The sequence below is a fragment of the Epinephelus moara genome, chromosome 22 (assembly GCF_006386435.1).
Source record: "Epinephelus moara isolate mb chromosome 22, YSFRI_EMoa_1.0, whole genome shotgun sequence".
NCBI lineage: Eukaryota > Metazoa > Chordata > Actinopteri > Perciformes > Serranidae > Epinephelus > Epinephelus moara.
In genome coordinates, this window is record NC_065527.1 from 2,123,943 (window position 1) to 2,134,307 (window position 10,365).

At 44.0% G+C, this 10,365-nt stretch overlaps 1 protein-coding gene across 1 annotated transcript in view; it reads right to left on the reverse strand.

The window, feature by feature from the left end:
- Positions 1 to 297: 297 nt before the first annotated feature.
- trim71 (tripartite motif containing 71, E3 ubiquitin protein ligase) overlaps positions 298 to 10,365 on the reverse strand; it is a 41,581-nt gene continuing 31,513 nt past the window's right edge. The window contains exons 4-7 of the mRNA XM_050035435.1: positions 7,652 to 7,894; positions 6,976 to 7,473; positions 6,138 to 6,278; positions 298 to 5,915 (exon numbers count right to left, since the gene is read on the reverse strand). Coding sequence (XP_049891392.1) covers positions 5,343 to 5,915; positions 6,138 to 6,278; positions 6,976 to 7,473; positions 7,652 to 7,894 — 1,455 coding nt within the window. The 3' untranslated portion in view covers positions 298 to 5,342. The remainder of the gene's footprint in view (positions 5,916 to 6,137; positions 6,279 to 6,975; positions 7,474 to 7,651; positions 7,895 to 10,365) is intronic.

Below are 10,365 nucleotides of genomic sequence, written 5' to 3' on the forward strand. Positions count from 1 at the left end.
ATTTTAGTTGACGAAATGCTAAAATCGGTGTAGAGGCCACGCATTTTTATAGCTGAGGAGTGTAAGAATCACTTTAGACCTATAACAATAAATTAAATGAAAAAAAAACAAAACACACTTATTCATTTCCGTATCATTTCCTTTTCAAAGCCACAGGTTGCCTTCCCCTGACCTAAACCCTTAACCTCTTCCCCTTAACCCTGAACCCTTGGCCAATAAAGCTGATTCAGATTCTTGAGTGAGACACAACAATAAATCATTTTTAGTATTTGTGCAGAGCAAAGAAAGAGTCACACATTTTGAAGTCAAAAAACTTTATTTAAGTGTAAACAAAACAAAACAAAAAAAAACTGCATAGGAAATGTTTAAAGTCCACAGAGTACAGAGCGAGCAGCAGGTGGCCAAAATATTATAGTCTCCTCTGCCTTATTTAGACTGAAGACCTGACATCTGCACTTAAACTCAGCACGATGTGCGAGTGTGTGTTAAGAGGGAGGGAAGGTGTGCTGGCCAACGCACACACACTAACACACACAAGGTTCGACTGATTAACACACACACACACACAAGCGCCTGGACGAGGAAGCGCCAGCAGCAACCATCTAAACTCAGCTGGCCACGCCGGCTCGCCCTGCCTCTTGGACTGTTACGAGGATACATTCAGTGGATTTCTGCTTACACAACACGGATGCAGCGCACAAACACAATATCCACTCTGCACACAAGCAGCCGCTGGGAGAACAGGACACAACGCAAACAAGCGTTTGGACAAGACGAGCTGGCTCTTAATCCCCGGGCCAAACATCTCCCTGAAGTCTGGGGACACCGATGTAAACGCGGTGCTGCACGTTCCACCACAGCCACATGATTACACCTCACACCTGAAGCAGAGCTGCTGTGGAACATTTTGGCAGCAAATGTTTTCAGTGTCGTGTCTCCTGTCAGCAGCTGCGTGGAGCGAGCGAACATCAACAAGACCCCATTTAACCCTTTTCTTCACAAAATACATTCTAAAAGGGCCAATGAGCATCGAGTGGTGTGAAGTATTTGTACTTTTGTAAAGGAAAACAAAAATTGGCCAAAAAATAAAATAAAAAGAAAGAACCAAAACCCAAAGATTAATCAGGGGAAACTAATCGAAAGCCTTATTGTTTCAGATTAAGAAATAATTTGTTTTATAATATGTAAATGGGCACACAAAAGAATCAGACTAGTACTGAGAGGTCATAACAGGGGAGAGGTCACTACATCATCACTATGGGACACGTTTCAATGAGACGCCAGCAGGGCAGGGCTGCTGAGAACTACCTGAGTTTTATTTTTTTCCTTTCTAAATTTTCCAACCTTTTTTTTTTTTTTTTGTCTTTCTGTCTTTAGAGTATACAATCATTAAAGGAGGTCTACGACCTTGCACACGTCACCTGGTGCAGCTTTTTCTTTCTTAAAGCCGTGAGAGGCCAGCAATAAAATGGTGGACAAAAAAACCACAGGGGCCCAATTAAAAAAACAGAAGAAAAAAAAAGAAAAAAAAAACACCTAACAGGAGTGCAGTCAACCAATCACGTGCTCAGCAGCCGTCACCGCACTTCCTGGATTCTTACAAAGACGAGGAAGGGTGCTGCTTGCTGGTTTGTGCTGGAGAAACCTAGCTGCTTCTCACAGGGCAGTGAGAGAGTTCCCATTACTAGGTCAAACACAAAATGGCCGCCTTGTGGATTCATCATTGTTGGGAAGGTAAACCTATGCTCAGCAGGAAGTGTCTCCAGCTTCCTAAAGTTACAGAGTGTGAAAGGACAGAAGGTAATATGACTAATCATATTCTGCATACTAGAGGGGGTTAAAGGAAAATGAAGCACTAATGGCAGAGGGCCGTACTCGTCCGAAAACTGCCTCGGCTATCGCTCACAAGTCGAGGCGTGGCTGGCTGAACAGGTTGTGCTCTGCAGCGCCTCTTAAGAACAGGAAATACAATCGCAAAGGTCAAAAAGGTTAATCCCATCCAACGCAATCCTAACGCACACATACACATCTTTGGGTATATATATTGGTAAAACCATCCCAATAGTGAGCTACCCACCCCGTCTGAGTTCATCAACACCTATCTGAGAGACGTCAATATAATACAAGGACTTTTTAAAGCATGCAACAAAATGAAAAACAAAATCAAAGGTTTAAAATACACTTTCCTCTTTAAGAGTGAAGACCTAATGATCTTAAAGATAGAATTCTGCTATTTTAATAATGAAATAAAAAACCAAACGGATGCAACATGAATGAACATTTCACAGAGTAATACTGCAAAGCAAAAGACAATCGTACTGGTGAAACTAGGTGCTGAGTTCAAAGCAGCTGGGTCTGTGGAATCAAACTGGCTCGCCGTCAATGTGCTAATCGCTCTTCACTTCAACTTCAATAATAAACCAGCCTGTTGCCATGCATGACGCATCTGATGTGTTTGTTTAAAGTGAGTTTAGACTCAAGGTCCTCTACAACCAACATCAGCCTTCTTAAAATCCACGCTGACGTGTTGGTTAGACTGAGGTTATTCTTGTGCATTAAAAGGCGGATTTGTGAAGTTCTTTAACTCTTTAAAAGAGGCCACCTCCTCTTCCCCTTTAACTATTGCGCACAGTAGCGAAGTACAAGTGGAATCTGCGTGTTCATCATCATTATGAGGTAAAGATAAATTGGGCCCAGCCCTGTTAAGTGCATCCAATCAGAGAGGGGATTTATCCTCAGGTGCTCCGATTCAACATCTATGATATAATGGTCCAGTGACATTTGTCGTCTGCAACAGCGTGGTCCCGGTGCCAACCCTGTTTGGCACAGAACTCTCACAGATCATTTTGGCACAATGCTTTCATCTGAAATATTTGGTTTCTTGGTGAGAAAAGGCAAAGTTAACCAGGCATTTTTTTTTTTTTTTACAGTAGATTCAACAAACCAAAAGCTGCTCAGGGCTGCGAGATGGAACGATGACCATTAACACAAACTTTCTTTGAACTCGAGATGGTACCATGATCTTTGGTCCTAGAGCTGTGGGACATGTACTGTAACACAAGAAGCTTCACAGAATGAGGTATATTTGTCGTGCATAAATATCTGACGAGGTATGCTTAAATAAAAGAGTCATTATGAGGTATTCAGAATATGTAACACGTTGAGGTATTTGAATGTTTAAATGCACAGCAGCTATGAGTGAGGTATTCAGGAGTCGAGGTATATGAGAGAGGAAGTGAAACCGTACGTGATATCTGAGATATGACGATGCAAATACTGACCATGTGCAGACGGGCCCTCTCCTCAGAGGCGAGGGCCGGCCGGTCGATCTTTCCAGAGGTCCCAAGATTCTTTGCTAGGCTGAGGAAGTGGCTAGCAGAACCATAATTGTCTAGTGCTTCCAGTGGGACACAGATTTGGACAAAGGGCAAAGGGATTCAGAACCCCACAATGCTTTCACCACAAAGAGTTAGTAGCTATTAGTTTCTATAGTAATTAGACTGGGAAACAAGGGGCCGTCTAATAATGAGAAAACTGGGCTGAGGCGATAAATGCGAGGGGGGCAAAGGGGTTCTCTTTGGTGCGGGTATCTTCTGTTCTCTACATGACTTTCAGACCTGCCTCACACAGCAGCAGGATGTGAAAGTCCTCATGCACAATAAACTGTGACCCAAGCACAGTTATTCTTCTAAGCCTAACACGGACAGTGCTATGAACTCAACTCCACGCCTTTTATGAACTTCAGACTTCCCAGCAACAATGATTATTCAAGAAAAAGTTTTTTAAAGGGGAATATTTTAATCTACAGTTGGCCATTGTGCAGAAATTCTAACTTTGGTAGACTCCAGTGGTCGATCTATAGACCTCCGTCTTTAGAGGAATCGGTCTACTAGCGCTCACTCTGGAGATGTCTCCTCAACTCCACGCGTCAATAAATAGGGCAGGGCTTTGTGATCGTGCCCTCTCGTTGGACTCGATTCCCGGCCCTAGGAGCCAGGGGGCGTGGCTTTCAACCACAAAGCCAAAGGATTGTAATGTTAGGCCTTTCATTTATGTCATTAACATCCTCTGGACAGCCAAATTAGGTGTCTAACTTGTGAGGCTTTTGTCACACAGCATACCTCATCAAAAAGGTGTCATTCAATTCAATGATTTAATCTGTACGATAAGATCGCTAATAGATCCAGATCTTTGAAAATTCATCACCAAAATCCTTTGGTGGGTTCCTCCCTGCCGAGGAGGCGCCGCTCTCCTTGCATACTTGTCTTTGCATCTTAGTTGTTCATGTAACCGACAGGAGCGACACAGGTCGTCTTGTTTTATCATCCAGTCTTATGAGCTGGGGGGGGGGGAATGATCAAACACTTTGGATTCTTTTATTACAGGGCTACTTATTCAGGACTTATTCCAGGGATCATTTTGCAGATGATTTCCCTTAAATTTATACTTTTTACTCATCAATAAATTCATCAAATCAGCATAAGTCAGTAAAGCTAGAGGGAGAGCCTGCGAGGCACCGATCATCTCGACCAGTCCTACGGTGACCTGAGCTAATTCTGATTCTATCTATTTTGGCATCGCTTCGCACACTCCTCATGACACACAAACTCCACAGAGCCACAAAGAGACAAGGGTCGATGCGTAAGCCAAAAACTAACTAGCCTAAAAACATGAAAGGACACTACTGTACCCTAGTTTCCTCCCCAAGCGAAGCCCTCTAATGAGAATAAATCATGCAGCCTCTACAGCGGTCTGAGTATTGTCTCAGCAACAACATTCAGGAGGTTCACTTTAACTCATATTTCAAAATGCACAGCAAGTATTCCTTTAATCCTGTGCAAATATCAACTGAACAGTCTATTTTTTTGTCTCTCTTAAATAACAAAGTATAGAGGTAGACTTTTCTTCTTTGTAAAACTTCACGGACTAAAACCTCTGCTCGGTGACTATGAGTACATTCATAAAGAGCTAAATGAGGTAGGTATGGAGCAGAGGATAAAAAGTGAAAAAATCCCTGAGATGGATACTTAAGGAGAGCTGGCAGAGAGAACTCAGAGCCGCTGAGGAGGAGAAGGGAAATATGGCTCTTTTTCTACTGATTATCAATTTGTAGAGGTCCCCTTTGTCACACACACCACAGAGATCTGATTGGGAGGGTATCGATGTAAATAAAAAAATCTATAGTTTTAATTTCCCTTCACTTCAGCGTGTTCTCAGTCCTCTCTGAGCTCGCCTCCTGTTGTGTCTGTTGATTCATTCTCTCGCCTCCATTTCCTTCATCGAGAAAACTGCAAAAGGCCAAACAGAGGGAGAGAATGCAAAAATAAACTTTTTCTTTTTTTTTAGAACTTGAGGATGCGATTATTTCCAAAGTCAACAACCACAATGACTCCGTCAGGCGTCACAGCCACACCGGAGGGGCGATCCATCTGTCCAAAGCTGCTCCCCTGTGTGCCAAATTTGCATAAGAAGTTTCCATTGGGCTCGAACACCTGGACTCTGTGGTTGCGGGAGTCGGCCACGATGATGCGGTTCTCCTGGTCCACGGCGACGCCCTGGGGGCGCAGAAACTGCCCGTTCCCAGTGCCCTCGGAGCCCAGGAAGCGGGCCGACTGGCAGTCCGGCCGGATGACCAGGAGCCTGTGGTTGTTGAAGTCGGTCACCACCAGGTGGTCTTCGTGGTTAAAGGCCACTCCTCTGGGAGAGTCAAAGTGTTTCCACAGGGCCCCCTCGAAGCCGTACTTGTTTAGGAAAGAGCCGTCAGGGGCAAAGAGCTGCACGCGGTGGTTCCTGGTGTCGGAGACCAGGATCTTACCCTCAGAGTTGACAGCCACATCCCAGGGATAGTTGAACTGCCCGTTCTTTGTACCCTTTTCCCCAAACTTCAGCAGGAACTGGCCCTCAAAAGTAAACACCTGTCAGAGAAAGCAAATGTCTCAGGGCCCAACGTGTTTACATGTGCAGCACAGAGAGAGCACAAGGAGCTGAGTGTTTACACGTGTACGTGGGGTTACAGGATTTTAGAAGCTAACACGCTGCTTTACTTTTTGCTCTCGCAACTTTCTTTTGGACTTGGACGACAGAATTCCAACAATTATGCCAAAACGTAGTGAGTAGAAATGTGTTGACTTTCATACCTGCACACGGTGATTGTCCTTATCAGCCACAATGATTCGTCTCTGACTGTCACACGCGACCCCCGCTGGACGATCAAACTGACCAGGCCGAGAACCCAGAGAGCCAAACTTATGGTGGAAGGCACCGCAAGGCTTGAATATCTGGAGAGTGAAGGAGCAAAACTTTTTTTATTTCATTTACTTATTCAATCATTTATTTTATTTTTTATTTCATTTATTTCTTTTTAAAATTTAATTTAGTTTTTTTTTCCAATTTATTTATTTAATTATTTATTTAATTTTTATTTAATTTAGTTTTTTTCAATTTATTTATTAAATTATTTATTTTATTTTATTAGACATTTTATTTTATTTATTTTTTTCGAGACGCATATTCCTTCTGCCCCTCTTGTGAGGTGTGTGTCACTGCTGTTTGTGTCTATCAGGAGGGACGTTGGGGGAAATATGCCTGATGCACTTTTAACATTACACTCTGTAAACATTTCAGCACCAAAATCAACAGTGTGAAGTTTGCATGAGCTGGTGAGTGGATGATTAATGACATAAAACCACTCTGGGTGTAATTCAAGTTTATGCATGTGTAGACCACACATTCTTGGTAGTGAGACTGAAACTAAGGTTAGAGGACAGAAACAAAAGGAGATGCTCTGAGAGTCCTGAATGCAGAAAATCTTTTACATTTTCTTTCCACATTAAATGACTTCATTTTTATCATTTCCTTGAGCTGTTACTAACAATGATTTGTCAAAGTGTCCAAGAGGAGAAGTAAAGTGTAAAGTATCCTGCTCACCACATGTGTGACGGTGTGACTGCAGAGACTAAGACACGGCGCTCTTACCTGTATGCGGTTGTTGCTGCGATCAGCCACCACAACGTATCCCTCCTTGTCCACGCTGATGCCCCAGGGACGACACAGCTGACCGTCTCCCTCCCCCTCACACCCGAAAGACGACACCTGGGAGCCCAGGGAGCCGTAGCTCCGCCCTGACTTGACCATCACCTTGAAGGGGCTGCCCTGGATGTGCTGGTTACACACCAGCACCGACACCAGGTGCTCCCCCTCACATTTGGGCAGGTAGCTGACGGTGTACGAGCCGTTCTGGTGGTCCGTTACGTCCGCGGCAGACAGGTTGCCGTCTGCGACCGACATGACTATTGCAGACACCGTGTCCCCGCCGGAGAGACGTGGCTCGCCGTCATGGTCATATCCGATCACAGTGAAGGAGGCGGGCTTGCCACGAAGCGCACTTTTCAGACCCTCACCGTGGGCTTTGGTGACTGGGGCGAAGGCTCCGCTGCTGATGAGGCCCATGGACTGGATGGCGATGTACAGAGCCTGTGGGGACAGATTGTGTGTTTAAAGATTTGTAAAACCATCACCAATGTTCAGCACCTCTCCTAAAACTACTAACATTAAATCAGGCTGTGTAAACACACAGCAATACTCTGATGACGTTAACATCCACACAGACTTTAGCTTTGTGACCCCTGACCTCCAGGGTCTCAGTGCCTACCTGGTCTGGAGGGGTGAACATGAAGCGGTCGTCCTCCTGCACCTGCAGCAGGCCCCTCAGAGCCTTGAGCTCATGGATCTGGGTGAGCATTCGCTCCCTGGCCAGCAGCACGTCCAGGTGGCGGCCTTCATCCAGTACCTGGCTGACGGCAGCGATGGTGCTGTCCAACTTGGTCAGACTCTGGTGCAGTTTCTCCACCTGCAGGTACAGAGACTTGGCCTTCACCTGACGGATCTTCTCCACCTGAAAGGAGACGGAACGTTGAACAGCACAGAATGCACATGACAGATGTTGTGATATGTTTTATGTTGTAACACATATTTAATCACCACGAGGAATGTTGGCAGCTAAAACACAGACACTGTTCCCATGGTGACACAACGACATGAACTATATACAAATTAGAGCACTCCAATTCAATGACACGACAAAACTAGGTATCAAAAACCCCTCACAGGTTGATGCACGACCTTGTTCAGGCCTTTACTTATTTAGTCATTAAATCCACATTCCTGATTTTTGGGTAGGAATAATGTGAAGCATTCCCAACCATACATTATTCTACCAAAGAAAAATTCTGCCCACTTTGTCATGCTACTTCCTTTCCCCTTTCAGATGGAGGAATGTTCAAGTCTGACACACATTCAAGCATGTCCAAAGCCTACATTTCCTCCATCAGACATTCACATAGAAACTCCAGTCGAACTTTAAAATGTTCCCCATCTTTCGTACATTCTGGGTTGTGCTCTACTGTGAAATCCCATTCAAACGAAATATTCAGACTTGTTTGGAGCACGGTAAAAACGCCCTTCTCAGGTTTTTACATTGGTTTGTATTGGACAGAATGTTCACAGTGTAGAGAGCTTCTTAAACGTTTCGCTTTAACTCGCTGTCACTCCCACAGTTTTAATTCTACATACATCATCTTTGGTCAAAATTAGGGATGGACAATGTTGGATTTTTAGCCAGTTTGCTGATATATAACATCTTATTTGGCTGATAACCTGAACCATTATTGATATATCCATTTTTCCCCACCTAATTTTAGTGATCATCAAGTCTCTTCTGTAGTGGGATTAACATCATATTATACATGTATACTCTTCTCCTGACGGCCCACCAGCACATGGAGACATGAAATACTTTTCAGTGTATGTAATATTCATTCATTGTGCAAATAAAGAAAAGGCATGTTGGGCGAATCCAACATTGTCGCTATGGAAGCAATCTGACTTACACATTTGGCACCGTGAGCCTGAAAACAGGAGGAACTTCACTAACTGTCACGCATTAATGGTTTTACTCAACATTCAAAGCCATCACTGCAGTGCAGCGTCTGCTTTTCAACATGCACCATTCATACCTGCAATTTCTTCAGAAACTGCACTCTGTAGTTTTTTTATTAAAAATCTCACTGTGTATATATTTTTATGAAAGCACTACAGTATCGTCACAATATTGAAATCGAGATATCTGGTCACAAATATTGTGATATTTTCTTTGCAAGTAAAACTGAATGTGGGATTTAACAAGTGTGCTGGTGCCTCCATATCACTGACTGCTACTAACAAGTCTGCCCACAGGATGGCAGCAATGTGCTGACCACACCACGTCTGTCAGATATTCAGGAAGAAGAAGCAGCAGCACTGGATGACATGCAGCTGGCTGCCTGCATGGAATTTTGATTGGGCATCAGTGTGTGAGTGTTCACCACTCCGGTAGAGTGCAGGTTAACTGAAGGCACATGAGGTAACAGGTCAGATATTATAAAAATGTATTTAAAGATGGACCGCACAGGTAGAAATGCTCACAACGACGCAGGCCTCGTGTGTGGGCTCTGTGTAGAGCTGAGGCGCATGTATGAATCCTCCTTAGAGTACTGTCCATGATGGATCTATGGTGTTTTTGGTGGAAAACTTGTTCTTTTTATCTGTTGTAAGTTTAATTCTATTTCCCTGAACAATGTAACAGAAGACAACAAGATGACAACGTCAAACACTGTACACACAGTTTATTATTCAAAGAGATATCAAGACCGGAGGCTGAGAGAACTGAAAAGAGCACTACACTATTACTGAGGTGATTTATTCAGCACTGGCCGTCACTTAACCATGACACATTTCTGTTACTGTTAGAAGCCAGATTAAGTTACAGTACAGTCAGTGAGAATGAGGCATTAGAGAGGCTGGCAGAACCTGAGAAGCACAGACTGGGCTCTTACTTACCGTCACCTAACAAAAAGACTATAACACAATAGCCTGACTGCCTCTGTGGTCAGAGGGACTCTGAAAGAAACAAAGAGTCCAAAGGACAGAGGTCTTTTGTTGATCCTTGGCATAAGTGGAGCTGCAATTTGCATCTGTGAGACTAGAGTTACACTTTATAGTCGCTGAGGACAAAGACTCCAGTTAGGCTTTCTAATGGACACACATCAAGTTTTAGTTTGTCAGTTGGAAACACTCATTGACAGAGTTGGTTTGTATTTCACAGAATGAAAACCTGAAAGACAGAGAGGAGGAGACCTGGCGATCTTTCATCCAACGACTACTGGAGCCCTGTTTCCACCAGACAGTTCAGTTCAGTTCACTTTTTTCCCATCTCCACAGTGAAAAGTTGTGGATGGTCCCAACAGAAGCGTTCCTTAGCGTCCCCATGTTTGGTCCCCCCTCTGTTGGGGTACCTAGCACACAGATCTGGTACTAAAAGGTGGAGCT